This window comes from Odocoileus virginianus, chromosome 30 (assembly GCF_023699985.2).
Source record: "Odocoileus virginianus isolate 20LAN1187 ecotype Illinois chromosome 30, Ovbor_1.2, whole genome shotgun sequence".
Lineage (NCBI taxonomy): Eukaryota > Metazoa > Chordata > Mammalia > Artiodactyla > Cervidae > Odocoileus > Odocoileus virginianus.
The window spans coordinates 34,360,003-34,375,732 of NC_069703.1; the positions used below are offsets into that span (position 1 = coordinate 34,360,003).

At 37.2% G+C, this 15,730-nt stretch overlaps 1 protein-coding gene across 3 annotated transcripts in view; it reads left to right on the forward strand.

Moving 5' to 3' along the window:
• The window catches only part of KDM1A (lysine demethylase 1A), a 64,604-nt gene that overhangs the window by 31,904 nt on the left and 16,970 nt on the right, over positions 1–15,730 (forward strand). For all 3 annotated transcript variants that reach the window (XM_020874556.2, XM_070458900.1, XM_020874557.2), the window contains 6 exons: positions 1,930–2,063; positions 5,161–5,239; positions 5,882–5,974; positions 7,277–7,383; positions 8,933–9,014; positions 9,942–10,036. In XM_020874556.2, the coding sequence (XP_020730215.1) occupies positions 1,930–2,063; positions 5,161–5,239; positions 5,882–5,974; positions 7,277–7,383; positions 8,933–9,014; positions 9,942–10,036 (590 nt within the window). The remainder of the gene's footprint in view (positions 1–1,929; positions 2,064–5,160; positions 5,240–5,881; positions 5,975–7,276; positions 7,384–8,932; positions 9,015–9,941; positions 10,037–15,730) is intronic.

Consider the following 15,730-nt stretch of genomic DNA (forward strand, 5'->3'; position numbering starts at 1 on the left):
CACTTGGAGTGAGAAACCATATATAATGTAAAATTTAGAGGGTTCCACCCCACCCACATGGCTTTTCTGGCTGTCATGACAGTAGTATTTTGCAATAGCATTGATAGTCAGGGACCTCTTATTAAACATACATATAGAAGATAATATAACTAAGAAAGAAAACTACCCTGTTTTGGGAAAGGAGACGTAAAGTTTATAGAGTTCGTTGGTTTTCTTGTTAATAGTATACACTCATGAAATATACCACAATATAACCTATATTTGGTTCAAATACTCAGGGTTATTGAATAGATAATATTTCTTATAAATGTGACATGGTTTTGGACTTGGCTTTATTTTTTGTTTAGTTTATTTATTATGATTTGGGAATACAGGACTGGGGACTTTGAAGCTGTAAAGTATTGGAAGCTTTCAGTTTACTGAAATAACCTCTACTTCTGATAATCAGCATTTCTTCTTTTCATGCCTTGATTTCCTGCTCTGCCCTCCACAGTATGGCTGGTTTTTTTTTTTTCCTTGTAGAACAATTTCCCTGAGAGTCTTAATTTTAGGTTGTGATTCATTGAATATGAGGATTATTAATTTGATCTAGTGTTGTGAATACATTATTTGTGCCCTCCTTACTTACTGTGGATGAATGAGTTTTAATGCTTGTCTCCAAGAACAGTATTCCCTAATATACAGTAGCATTAGGCATTTTTGCTTAACCTCTCATTAATCATTATTTTTTTCTAAATAGTGTTTGGACGTCTTTATGGAAACAATACCTCAATAGCTTAACTGTAGTTTTCTAAATTACATCTTTACCTGCCTTGTCCTTTTTGTTCTCCTAATCTTACTGATGTCTTTTCTTTAGTGTTGCTTCCATTATCAGTGCTTCCAACTTCTTGTTTTTTTGTGCTTTTAAATGATTAAATATGGATATCTGGTACCTATTTTATTACTTACATAATTACTTCAATGATATTGAATTTTTAAACTCTTTAAATTGTGTTTTGATATGTGCAGAAGCTAATGGTTAAGTATATATTTATAAGATCATCCTATATAGAGCGCACCAAGTCCTAACCACTGGACTACCAGGGGAAGATCATCTTAGAAATAAAAGTAAAATATATGTAAATGTATTTCTTAGGATATCTTATAAAGATGTACTTAACTACCAGCTTATAAAAATTTCAATTTAATACCCAATTTAAGACTTAGACTTGTTAAATAAATTATATATATATGTATATGTAGTACTATATAGTGTATATAGTGACATATTTCACTTGCAGTTAGTAGTAAAGCATTTCTAATGTTTCTACCAGAAAAGATGAATTTCTTGCTTTCTTTTGTCTCTTCATTGTAGTCTGCTTAATTTCTGTCACTGCTTGCCAGCAATTAAATTATGAGAACTAATGGATGGTGCCATTGATGAGACCATATGTTCGTTTTTAAACGATAGATCCTCTTCATGTTCCCTATTGTTGTCCTAAAAAAGTATGTGATTGTGTTTTTCATTCCATGGCCTCTTTTGCTTTCTTGTTAGTCTTTTCTCCTATGCTCTTGTTCTTTAGTTTTAAAATTTATTGTATACTGTTAATGGTGCTAATTTCAGTTGAATGTCCTCAAGTATTTTAAAGTTTTTTGTGGATGAAGAAAAGATTCTAAATGCCTTGTTATGTTTTTTAATGTATATTGTTTCTCTCATTAGTAAACTGATTTTAGGAATGTTAAGCTCAAAAGAATGACTACTTTTTAAGGGTGTTTCAACTTTTGAGCAAATTGAGAGTTTTTTTTAAAAAAGGAAGTGAGATTAGTCTGTGAACAAGGCAAAGCTCTGTAGAAGTTCTTCAGGCAGAAAGGAGTTTGAGGCATAATCATTATCCCTAGTTCTGTATTCACTTGCACATTTCCCAGAAACCCTTTGCTTTTTTTTGCTAGGTGTGGAGGGTGCAGCTTTCCAGAGTAGACTTCCTCATGACCGGATGACTTCTCAAGAAGCAGCCTGTTTTCCCGATATCATCAGTGGACCACAGCAGACCCAGAAGGTTTTTCTGTTCATTAGAAACCGCACAGTAAGTTTCCTTGTTAGTTTTTTTCCACCTGAATTCTAAAAGGTACATATTATTTTATATAGAATACGGGGGGGAAAGTAGAGAGGAAAGAATTTTTAAGTTATCTATATTACTATTATCCAGAGATAATAATCCAGAGATAACCACTGTTAAAAATTAGTTTTCTTAAAAAATTGAGATCCTCCTTCCGTGCATTCTTTGTATTCTTTTCATTCTTCAGTAACCTTATAAACACACAATAAGAATCTCTATAAACTTTTAAAAATAATCACTTTGTCTTTTCTTCTCAGCATGAGAGAAACCCTTATTCTGTTCTGCTCATCTGGTTCATCATCCTCCTCTGGCTAAATGATTGATTTTAATATCTGTGTAATACTTTATTTGACAGGTGGGTCATACTTTTAACTGTTGGACAGTTAAATGTCCATTTTACTTATTAAAGTGAATCTCTGAACAGCTTTATACATTGTTGACTCTCATCTCTGATTATTTCCTTATGATAGAATTCTAGGTAGAGTTCTAGAAGGAAAACTACCTTCTCAAAAAGTATGAACACTTTTTAAGATTTGATACATGTTGTCAGATTATTTCCCAGAGAGCCTGACCCAGTTGATGCTCTCATTGAGTGAAAGTGTTAGTTGTTCAGTCATATCCAATTCTTTGTGACCACATGGACCTTAACCCACCAGGTTCCTCTGTCCATAGGATTTTCCAGGCAAGAATACTGGAGTGGGTAGCCATTGCCTTCTCCAGGGGATCTTTTCAACACAGGGATCTGAACTCAGGTCTCCTGCATTGCAGGCAGATTCTTTATGGTCTGATTGATGATAATCTGTGCTGCTGTAGTAGGCCAAGATCATTTCATTTATCTTCCATGTCTTTGATTACTTAGACTGATTGCTTTTTCATATTTGTTAGTCATTTGCATTTCTTCTGTGAATTTTTTTTTTACGTTCTTTATTCATCTGAGGTTCTTCTTCTTCTTTTTTTTTTTTTTTTAATTTGGCTGCTCTGGGGTCTTAGTTGGCCTGTGGGATCTAGTTCCCTGACTAGGAATCAAAGCCAGGTACTCTGCTTTGGGAACACAGTCTTAGCCACTGGACCACCAGGGAAGTCCCATCAGAAATTCTTTAACTGTATACTGTTCAGAACATATTTGTTATACTCTGGAAGTGAAAGTGTTAGTCACTTCAGTCGTGTCCAACTCTTTGCGACCCCATGGATGTAGCCTGCCAGGCTCCTCTGTCCATGGAATTCTCAAGGCAAGAATACTGGCATCCTCAAGGCAAGAGCCATTCTCTTCTCCAGGGAATCTTCCCAACTCAAGGATTGAACCAGGGTCTGCTGCATTGAAGGCGGATTCTTTACCCGCTGGCCAAGCCACCAGAGAAGCTCCATTTGTTATACTCTGGTGAAACAGTAGAAGAAACTCATGTTGGATTTCAGCTATTCTGGATATAGTTGAATAGATACTCAGAGATGTCTTTTTATCCACCACTAACATCATTTTCACCATTAGATTGTAAAACTACTGCTAAATTTGGATTGTTAGATGCCATTTAGCTAGATTGATTGGTAGGTTTGTGTAGTACTGAATAAAGGATCTTTTTTGTGAAGAAAAATTGGGTGATATTTTTAAAAGTGAATGGAAAAGTCTTAATGTGCATTTTTGAGGTTGATTTGTCTTATAATTGAATCAGCTTCTGTGTGTAGCTTGTTAACATTTGTTCTAAGTAGATTTCAGACAAAATTGTCATTTTTTTGTTTCATCTGAGGGAAGTTTTCACTTTTTACTTGAATTTCAGTGGTAGATTTATAGCAGTTTGTTTCCTCTGATTCATTCCCTGATTGATTGGGGGAAGGACTAGTGCAGGTTTAGAGTTGTGGTCTCTGGCTAAAAAACAGAATTTAAGTCATTCTTTCCTATAAGAACCGTGTCAATTGTCTCATGTTAAATTGCATCCTTTGCTTCCAGATTTTAAAACCACAATTTTAGAATTATTCAACTAGAACCTGTGATGTGAGCTTTGTATTCTAAGATGGAAGGAGGAAGAAGGCTTATGTTGAGGTTTGATGGGCTCAGGCCCACAGCATGATTGAGGAATTCCATTTTCCTTTTGACAGTGGCCACAGAGAAAATTTGTGATATGAATTTGGTCATATCTCTTTGTAACTGAATTTATTTACACATTAACTCCTTTGAAATTTGATGGAGCAGTATTTATTAACTTTTAGCTAAGACTTAAATATGATAGTATTCCGCTGGTCTTGCCTTTTGTAGGTATGTATTCAGTTTGAAGAGAATTCATGTTAGAGGCCATTGATTGTACCGTAATATTTTTCATTCCTCATTTTACAGCTTTTTTCAGAAGTATTAGAAATAATTGATTCCTTTCTTAAATACACAGCTTCCTTAGCTTAACACAGTATTCTAGGTTTTCTCTTGCTTCCCTGGTGGTTGTCTTCTCTGAATGATTTGTAGGGTTGTCCTTAACAACAGGCCAACTATGTGAACTGGTTGGAGGCCCTTAGGGTCCTCCCCTCTCTCCCCTGTACTTTTCTGCTAGGAGCCCTTCTTCTTCTCACTTGACTTCAGTTTTACCCATAAGCAAGAGGCTCTAAACCTCAACTCTCTGAACTCCAGCTACATATCTAGATGCCAGTCTTTCGGCTCCTCTTATTGTCTTTAAACTCAACTCATGATCTCTTATTTCAGTGTCCCTCATTCAGTAAATGGTACACCAGTTCATTTAGTTGTGCAGGCTGATAACTGAGGAGTTACCTTTTGTGCACACACGTCACCACATATCTAATTGATCATTTAATTTTGTATCAACTCAGTATCTCTGGAGATACCTGATCTAGGTTTAAATCCTTGTTGCTCCCCAGCTGAATGATCTTGGCAAGTTACTTGATAGGCCACATATTTCCCAGCTTCTTTAATTATTCACTCATTTGCAGTGGTTTTATGTTTCATTAGTTTCTTTGTCTGAAATAAAAACCTTACTGTTTAATAGAAAGGAAAACTCATATTTGAGGCAATCAAATAGTATATGTCTGTTTGTATATAATACAGTTTTCTATCATTCAATTACAGTTGCAGTTGTGGTTGGATAATCCAAAGATTCAGCTGACATTTGAAGCTACTCTCCAACAATTAGAAGCGCCTTACAACAGTAAGTAGCATTTTCCATAGGACTGGTCTTGAACTGAATTGTGAAAATTGACATTTTCTTCCAGAAGCTCATGGCTCCTTGATAATGAATTTGTTAATTAATTTTCATACATATATTAATTTTATTTCACACCTGTGCTGTGCAAAAGTGAACCTTTTAGCAAAACTGTTCCATGTGTTTGTAATTGTTCTCAATTTTTATTTGTGTTGACAGGTGAATGAGTTCAAGAAATTGCTAATAATCTGTCCAGACCTGTGTTCCAACGTTAATCCACAGAGTCCTTTGGTGGCATTCAGTTGGCTCTCTGTTTTGATTTCTCATTTCCCACTTGCCACCAGTGGTCTTGTAAAGTTTTTCCCAAAGTAAATGAGCATAATACTACTATTTAAAGGGTTGGTTTTGTCCTTCATTTCATCTGTATTGGGATGTCGTTCTTAAAAATTCAAGATTATGTGATAGGCGTTTTGGACTACCATGCAGACTAACAGTTCTCAAAATCACTTTTCTAAAGGAGTCATATGACTTGAAGCTTATGGAAAAGATGAATAGAATGACTTCATGATGGAGAAATAAAGAAGAATCAGAGTTTTCCATTTAAAGTGCTAAAAAGATAAACATGTATTTAAATTAATTTTTCTGTAGGTGATACTGTGCTTGTCCACCGAGTTCACAGTTATTTAGAGCGTCATGGTCTTATCAACTTCGGCATCTATAAGAGGATAAAGCCGCTCCCAAGTAAGAACTGGCCAATGAACTTCATTGTTTTAGATTAGATTCCAGGAGGCTTTTAGCATTTTATTTTGATTTCTGAATCCATATTTAGAGCCAGAATATTCCCAAGCTTATCTTCTTGTAAGTCAAATTTAAAGTAAAATCTTATAAATATGAATTTCCTATAATTTCTGGTTTGATAAAATACTTGGTAAAAGATATGAATTTCCAATTTAAGAAAAAAACAAAGTTTATTAAAAATGAAAAAGATCAGTTATGAAAGTAGGAAGTTTGTTTTCTCTCATTGAGCAGTTATTTAATGCAGTGCTAAGGGTTGCATTTTTATATTTTTTAATGCTGTTTACCCCTTTAATGGTGTCTGGATAATGTCTGCCAGGAATCAGAAGATAGGGATATTCTGAGAATTAATGCATCTCTCTGTCTACTTGCACTTCGCTGGTTACTCGGACAGTAAAGAATCTGCCTGCAATGTGGGACACCTGGGTTTGACCCCTGGGTTGGGACGATCCTGTGGAGGCAGGGCATGGCAACCCACTCCAGTACTCTTGCCTGGAGAATCCCTGTGGACAGAGGAGCCTGGTGGCTGCAGTCCACGGGGTCACAAAGAGTCGGGCACAACCGAGCAACTAAGCACACACACCTATTTATAATACATTTGTTTTTTTGCTTTAATAATTTTTCAAAATTTATATATTTATCTGGCTATGCCTAGTCTTAGTTGTGGCATATGGGATTTTTAGTTGCAGCATGTGGAATCTTTAGCTGCAGCATTCGAATTCTCAGTTGTGGAATGTGGGGTCTAGTTCCCTGACCAGGGATTGAACTCGTGTCCCCTGCATTGAGAGCACAGAGTTCCAACCACTGGACCACCAGAGAAGTCCCCTCTGCTTTAATAATTTTTAAGAAAAGGAAAGACTGCAGAAGTACAGCTTATAGAAAATAGCTTTAAGAATCAATTGGTTAACTGCTCAAATTGTCCTAGTTATAATTGTGAGGTAAATGTGGGAGATTATGCATAATAAGTTTACCAACAGTTACAGACACTGAAGCACATGACTGAAGTAATGAGAAAGTAAATTTTAAGATAAAGAATTCCATTTATAAATTTTCAACATTGAGTTAAAGTATAAGTCTCAGATATTTGTTACTTTGTATTCATTTAGTTTTCATATTTTGAAAATAACTGAATTATTTACTTTGTGAGATATCATAATGTAAAGAATTTAGAAACTTTCTTGATAAAAAATGATAAAAACTATTAAAACTATAATAGTGTTTTAATTTTTGTTCATTTTTAAATTTCAGCTAAGAAGACAGGAAAGGTAATCATCATAGGCTCTGGGGTCTCAGGCTTGGCAGCAGCTCGTCAGTTACAAAGTTTTGGAATGGATGTCACACTTCTGGAAGCCAGGGTAAGAATTTTAGTTTGGGTTTAGAAGCCCAACCTGAAGAAAATATGGTAAGGAAATTATCTGTGATAAATTAAGGAATCATACAAATTGAACTAAACCAAACTGATGTAAATAATAAAGTATTTTGATAGTGTTAATAACTACATCGAGTAAAGCATTTTTGACAAAACTTAGAAAAGGACTCAGTGATTATTTAGATTTTATGAATAATCTGTATAGCCCTTTGGTATATATTTTCAGATCATTGTTTCTTAGAATTAGCAACTTTCAGTTGGGGGGCTTTGTTGGAATACCCTTTATAGAATGCAGTTACTTTTAGTGGTGGAACAAGGTGACTATATTCTGTTCGATAGTGAGGGAGAGGAGTTGCTTCTCAGGCAGCAGCCGTCTTTTACAGCCTTGGTGAACCCAAGATACTGGCTCCTTACCATCAGTCCAGAGAGAGGGGTGGAAGCGGAAGGAAGACCAGGATGATGGCACAGAGTAGGAAAAAAGAACATCCCATTAGGACGTCACTACTCAAATCATTTTCATGAGTAATTTCTGAAATTTAATTATCTTTCAGTGGCTTGAAGACCTCTGTGGACTCCTGCCAGTTAAAAAAAAAAAATAGCAACAACTAAAAAACAGTTCTCACATAACCTAAACCATCTAAAATTTTATAAAAGCTTTCAAAATGTTTTGTGCAGTACAATCTAAATTTAATTTTTTTAAATGTTCTTTTCACATAGTATGGGGAAATCAAACAATTTGTGATATAGTCGTACTAAAAATAATATTTTACTCCTTAATTGGAAAATATCTGTGTGCCTGTGTATCCTATGTACTGAGAATACAGTAAAGAATAATGGAGGATCATTATGATTCCTACCCATGTGTATAGATTTTTGTTTTGTTTTGCTTTTTTTCATTTGTTGGTCTGGAGTTTACAGAGTACTCATGGAACTCATGACTGAGGTTTCACTGCAACTCAGTAAGATTTCCCTATACTTGGGAATCTCCAGTCACCTAAGATAACACTTGGGCCTGTTTAGAAATGAGAGGTATTGTCAGCGGCTCACGTTCAGTAGACACTGCCCTTGGGCATGAGGCTGCACTGAAGAGTTTCTCAGAGAAGCTGTCTGTCAGGCCAGTCACAGCTGACTCTGACGCTGGGGGCCAAGAGTCAGAACATGGTGGCGGGAAAGTGACCTCAAGTGCTGACATTTGTTTGCAGGAAGTTTCTGTGGGTGGCCCTTGCTCAGCCTCTACAGTAAGTGGCATTAGAGATACTGGGGTTGAGAGCTAATAGTACCTATAACTGATGTCTTCTGACTATTAAATTTTTTCCTACCTCATAGCACTTAATTCTGTTCCTTTTGTGTATCATTCATTTTCTACCATTCCCTCAAATAGTTAAACTTCATTTGCTTTTTGAGCTAACATCATACTCCATGTAAACTCTACACCTTTTCCTTTTTAAGTTATCAAAGAGGTCTGAGATGGGACTTTGCCAGGTTATTATGATTAAACTGGAATTAATTTTAGCCATTTAATTTTTAAAAAACAGGATCGTGTGGGTGGACGAGTTGCTACATTTCGCAAAGGAAACTATGTAGCTGACCTTGGAGCCATGGTAGTAACAGGTCTTGGTAAGTAGTTCTTAGTTTTGTGTTATGATTTCAGGGTCTGAGACTCCCAAAATGGTTTAATCTTATAAAGTCATATTCAGCTTTTAAATATATTGGTTAGGATTCTGTTCTTAGTCTTGTGTGTATGTGCTCAGTTGCCGAGTCATGTCCAACTGTTTGTGACGACCTGGAAGGTTCTTCAGTCTGTGGAATTTTCCAGGCAAGAATAATGGTGTGGGTTGCCATTTCCTTCTCCAGGGGATCTTCCCCACCCAGAGATCAGACTTGTGTCTCTTGTGTCTCTGCATTGTCAGGTAGGTTATTTACCACTACATCAGCTGGGAAGCCTGTTCTCAGTGTTAGTGAAAGGTAAATTGGCAAACAGTTTTCTGAAAAGATACGTCAGTATGTGCATGATTTAAAATGTGTGTAGATTTTGCCCTCACAGATCCAGTTCTATGAAATTAAAGAAAATAGACAAGTGAACCATATTGTGTTCAAAACATTTTCAGTGTGGGGTAACAGAATGTTAGAAACCACAGATTAGAAGATTAAATTGTTAGGCAGTGAAAACTGTCCAGCTGCTAAAAATTTGTAGCTTCATATTGACATGAAATTATGCCCACAATTTATTGCTAAGTTGAAAAATGATTATAAAACTGCGTGTGTTATGATCCTTTTGTATGTAACATCTAATTTTATGCATGTAAAGTCTAGAAGGATCTGTAATGTTACCTGATTTTCGGTAATAGGTTGAGTGAGCACACACGCACAGTGTTTTGCTTTGTTCTTCGTGCTTACTTATATATTTGTTTTACTTTTGGGCATTTTTTTGGTATTAATTCACATACCCTAAGCTTTAATATTTTAAAATTTGAGTAAAAATACTTTGAAATTTTGTTCCCTTTTCATAAGGTATGTGAATTTAATTGTTGGAGTTTTTTCTAGGAGGGAATCCCATGGCTGTGGTCAGCAAACAAGTAAATATGGAACTGGCCAAGATCAAGCAAAAATGCCCACTTTATGAAGCGAATGGACAAGCTGTAAGTTGACAGCAAACAACTTTATACAGTTTCTTTGGTTCAGTTGAAAGCATTTTTGGGGAAATATGTGGATGAATATACACACACAAATATGAACTGAGGGTAGAAATAATGTGGCTTTATTCAGATTCTTAACTTTGAGCTATATAGGAAGGAGTTATCATAGCTGCTTAGGTGTTTAAATGCTTAATGAAATTTAGGCTAGCCAAGTGATTAATCTTTTTATTTGGCTGTGGCCACCTATACCCTAAGAGACCTGTGGACTTGACCACCTGACTCTTCATTTCTTTGTATTGTGCCTCCCATCGTGTGCTTTAACTTCGTGTGCTCCTCATGGTTTCAGTGTTATGTTCAGACGGTCAGGTTTTTGATGAGCTCATAGTGAATGGTAGTACTAAATTGATGCTTAGGTAGGTGAAAGTATTTGTTTATCAGAGGCATTTGTTGTTGTTGTTGTTTAGTCACTTCTTGCAACCCAGTAGACTGTAGCTCACCAGTCCATGGGATTTCCCAGGCAGGAATACTGGATTGGGTTGCCATTTTCTTCTCCAAGAGATCTTCCCAACTCAGGGATCGACTACACTGAGCACCAGGGAAGCCCAGATGGGAGCTTCTTGTAGTTAAGATGGCAGTAACACGACAGTGATGTTTAGTATGGGAGAGTGGGAGGGTTTTAACAACTGCCTGATAGGTTATATGTCGGTTCTAATTTTTAGGGGTCTGAGAAACTCAGAAGTTTGTTTTCAGTGGAAGTTTTGCCAACTCCCCAGTTAGGAGTAAGAGAGTCTCTAGTTCTCAGGATATAAACTCATTATCACCTTTATATATGTATCAAGGAAGAGAAGGTTTGCTATGTATATGGCAGTGTAGCTACTGTTATTAAAAGTGGTAACATTCCAACTCCAAAATTTTTTGTCATAGGTCCTATGGGACATCCTTGCCTTTTACTGTCTACCTTTAGGAAAAGACTTTTTTATAGGGTTCATATCAGAGAAGTACAGACTTTCAGGGAATGCTTTGGTTCCCATCCCCACCATTCTGGATCCAAATTTACTTCTAGGGCTTTTCTGGGGGTGAGGGAAAAGGGCAGGCAGCCTTCCAACAGAATAAAATAGAAAAAGATGAAGTTAATTCAGCAATTCTATAAACCGCTATTACTTGCAAAGATCTGTTTAAAAAAAAAAAATGCAGAAATGAATAAGACAGTCCCTGCCATATAAGACCCTACAGTCTGGTGGGACTTGTACACAAATTTTCAAACATATACAAATGTAGAAAGAGTACTATAATAGGCTCCCATTTCTCCAGTCTAGTTTCATCTATCCAGTCTTGTTGAGAGCGGGGGAAGTAACATGACCAGATAGATGTTTTAGGTAGATAGACAATAAATTTAGAGAATTGAATTGTGGAAGCAAGGTTTTTGAAGTTGATATTACATCCTCAAGAAGTAATGGAATCCAAGCCAAAGATTATCACTGATCTTTGAGACACTATCTTTTTCTTTTGACTTTCCTGAATGTAGAACAGTCTCATTTAGTCTTTCTGACAGTAAAATGTGAGGTTTTTTTCCCCTAGTAGAGATATCCAGAGGAATGGTCTGCTTTTGTGGTATTAGGTAAGCTGTAAAACATTTTGAAAAACACTTGTTTCCAAATAGATGCCCTTCTCCAGGGGAATCGTCCCAACCCAGGGATAAAACCCGGGTCTCCTGCATTACAGGCAGTTTCTTTACCATCTGAGCCACCAGGGAAGCCCATAGTATAGCAACATTCACTCAGATATGGCCTACAACCAGCTGCCAGTTCATGAACTGTTGGTTACTAGTATGGGATGAGAGAAATATCTTGTGCCAGAGTGTAAATAAACCTGCATCCTTTTAACCAACCACAGTGTTAGTTCAGATGGCTTTGGTAGCAGGACTTTTCTCAGTGGAAGAAATGTTGCTTTAGTTTATGTTCTGGTATAAGCTCCTTTTCTCACCAGGACCAGCTCTTTGAATAGCATTCTAGTAAACAGTTGTTAAGCTAATGTGTGGTTTTCAGCATTTTGTTGTCATTCAGCTCTGATCTTTATAGGATTTTTCTTGGTTGGTTTGTATTTGGTGATGCAGCTAAATAGTAAGGAGGATTCTTTAGGCATTGTTAAATTTGGGAAGAATTTCTTTGTAGCTTTGAGTTCTGCTTGCCCTATTAATGTTTCTGTATCTTGCTGTTCCTGTAATCTAGCTCAGAGGAGGAATGGATACCTATTGACTAGCAGACTGGCTTTTGGCTTATAGCCAGATTAATTTATACTCATAGTCAGATACGTTTAATGGCTTTAGAAGTCTAGGGAATCTCACTTAGTTGCTTGTTTCCTCATTTTGCAGGGGAAGAATCTAAAGCACACACGTGTGTTTGCCTGACATCACCATAGTCAATAGTAGAGTCAGGTCTCTTGTGTGGTGTTTTAGCTTTTATTTTTTTAAACTTAAAAAAAAGGTTTTATTGGAGTGTAGTCGCTTTCCAGCGTGTGTTAGTCACTGTACGGCGGTGACTCAGCCGCATGGACATCTCTCTCCTCTTGGATTTCCTTCCCAAGTAGGTCACCACAGAGCACCGAGTTAGTTCCCTTTGCTATACAGTGGGTTCTAACTAGTTACCTGCCTTATACATAGTCGTGTTTATATGTCAGTTCAGTCTCCCAGTCCATCCCACTTCCCCTGGTGTTCAGTGCTGTTCTGCCTGGCTAGAATCCAGGGAAGGTTGGGGCAGGAGAGGTGTGCAGTTCTGTCAGTCTGACTGCATCAGCTGAGTCTCCTTCTTTTATTAAAAAAACTTTTTTTTAATAGTTACTCTATGGAGGCCCACCTAGAGTGATGATACTCACTCAGCCATTGCTTTTTCTTTAGTAAATGATTATACAAAATGCTCTGTGTTGCCCCATTCTCTCTGGATAGCATCAGTGGAAAAGAGGGTAAAATTAGATGTTTCTTTTGTTAGTACACAAAAATTAATTATTTCATCCTGTACAAGGGCAGCAGCAAACTCAGTTATAAATACCACTTGTAATATTGTCTTAAGGGCTTCCCTGGTGACTCAGTGGTAAAGAACCCACCTGACAATGCAGGAGATGTAAGTTCAGTCTCTGAGTTGTGAAGATCCCCTGGAGAAGGAAATGGGAACCCACTCCAGTATTCTTGGCTGAAAAGTCCCATGGACAGAAGGACCTGGCAGGCTGTAGTCCGTGGAATTGCCGAGACTCGGACATGACTCAGTGGCTGCACAGCAACAGTGTTGTCTTAGGGACATATTACCATGTCCGGGCATTTTGCTGGTATAGGAAAAAAATCATGTAGTAAGTAGTTTTGTTATATTACCCTGTTATTGTTTTAATCAGTCACAAGAATCCCTGGAAGAGCTTGCCTCTCCTTTCTCTCTGGTCCTGCACTGGCAGCTAGGATGTTGAACTAATAGAAGTATCTTCCAAGCCTATAAAAAAAGTCCGAGCTAATGAAGCAGCTTCCCTGCTCATTGTCATCATTAATTGATGATGGAGTCATACTCTGAATTATGCTGTAATTAGTTTTGAATGGATAAGGTTGGAAAATAGGGTAATTCATGTTTTCAGTAGCATTTTGGGAGTCACCAGTGGGAGGTCTGAAAACCTGGATTGTGGGGGAGACTGGAGAAATGGCCGAGTGTTTTCTGCATCTCCTATATACCAGCTAGTAACTAGGGGGCTTTAGAGTCTAGTTTTGTTTTCAGCTTTTTTTGAGTCATGAATAGGTATCTTAAGTGAGCTAATGTGACAGGGGTGTGTGTGTGTGTGTGTGTGTGTGTGTGTGTGTGTGGTTTTTATCAAGTGAGATCCAAAGGCTCGGTAACTACTTGGAGAAACAGACCCTGATTTTCTACCTGGGAATGACTCAGGAAGAAAGATAACTCTTGAAAGGTAATGCATACCAGGCTTCTTATAAATACCATTGACTGGGTATACTCATTGACCGTTGTAACTTACCAGGTTTCCAGTTGTGTTCATATAGAGGGGTGTCTAGGTTACTATACTTTTGACACAGGTGTCTTGGCCTTTTCAGTTTTCATCATCCTTTTTGGAAACATCTTTGGTATCTTTAAGGCAGTCTTTCTCTACCCTTGAAAATCATGACTGCCAGTCTCTGCTTTTTATGTAAAAATCTCTTGCCCTCCTTTATTGTTTCTGAAGTTGCAAAATAGTTATTTTTCCCTCAAATATAGTTACAATACTGACTTTACTCTTCCAAACTATAGTACTTTGTTCATTTAACAAGAGCTTACCAAGCGCTCGCATGCTGGAGGTTGCTAGTGCACTCCTTGGACATGCCATGTGTCCATCTCCACGTGGCTGAGTCCCTGCTCTAGGAAAGTCAGGTATTTACACCCCCTAGTATCTTATGAGTTAAACGGGGAGGGAGGCAGCAGTCTCCATTTACAGAATCACACTGAATTTTACTGAGTTGGCCAAAAAGTTCATTTGGGTTTTTGTACGATGTTACAGAAAAACCTGAATGAACTTTTTGGCCTACCCAATATTTAGATTAAGGATAGACCCCTTGCCTTATTCCCCCTTTAGGGTCAATATCTATTTTTAATTTCCCTTAGCTATTTCAGAATCTGACTTGGAAACCCCTCAGATGTAAATTTGTTCTTCCACGATTTACCAAAGGAACCAATGTTTCGTTTTATCGTAATTACAGAAGTGCATGGAGATGGGAGAGGTGGAGATTGACTGTAACCTCTGTTGGCCAGATTTGGTCATTACAACTTTTTTCAGTGTGTTACTTTTTCCTGAGGATTCCTCTTGCTAAATGTCAGAACTTTTGAGTACCTGGAACTTAGGTGTACCTTAACTCCATTTTTGCTCTGCTGCTAGAGGACTTACGCTGACTGGAAGTGTGACAGATTGGCAGTGTTTTTGAAGACCTATCAAGTTTGTGATGATAGAATGCAACCAGAGATAGAACTGAGAGCTGTCTTTTCTTTGCAATGACTTCTTGCAGAATCAGGGACCCTGTCAGAAAGTTGCTTGGCTTTCCCAAAATTTATTCTGCATGGGCCAGTCACATGGTCTCCCCAACTCATGACCGTGTTCAGGGATGCTCCATATAATCTACAGGACCAAAACAGTCAGGATTATAATCCATTTACAGGAGTGAGACTCACCAAATTTTTTGTCTTAAAGGAACCATTTATTTGGAGACTTGTAGAGAAATAAATGGTTTTGAAGAATCATAAAATCTGTTTCAAGTGATAGCCTTTTTGTTTGATTCTTTGCTAGAAAACCATATCAGTGATTCTTTCCCAAAAGAATGCATAGTTTGTTGTTTTGTGTTCTCACTGTGGTGTAATACAGAAATCCAGCTGCCGTCAGACATGGTGCTAATAACCCTGGTAATCATTTGCTGAGTTCCTCTCTCAGAATGCAACTAAGAATCTAGAATAGAATGGTCAAATTAAACTAAAATTATTGAGACTTGTATTTAAAGTGCCAATATTTCAACATCCTTTCATAATTATTTGTGAAACTAACAGAGTCCAAGGGTTCTCACCAAAAGGAAAGAAATGACCTGAAACAGAACTTAAGGAGTGCTTAAGGTAGTCAGTTGCTAGAATTCTTTTCATTGTCTGAGTCAACTGAAACATATATAGTTAGCTTAATTTTAGAAACAGATTCAAG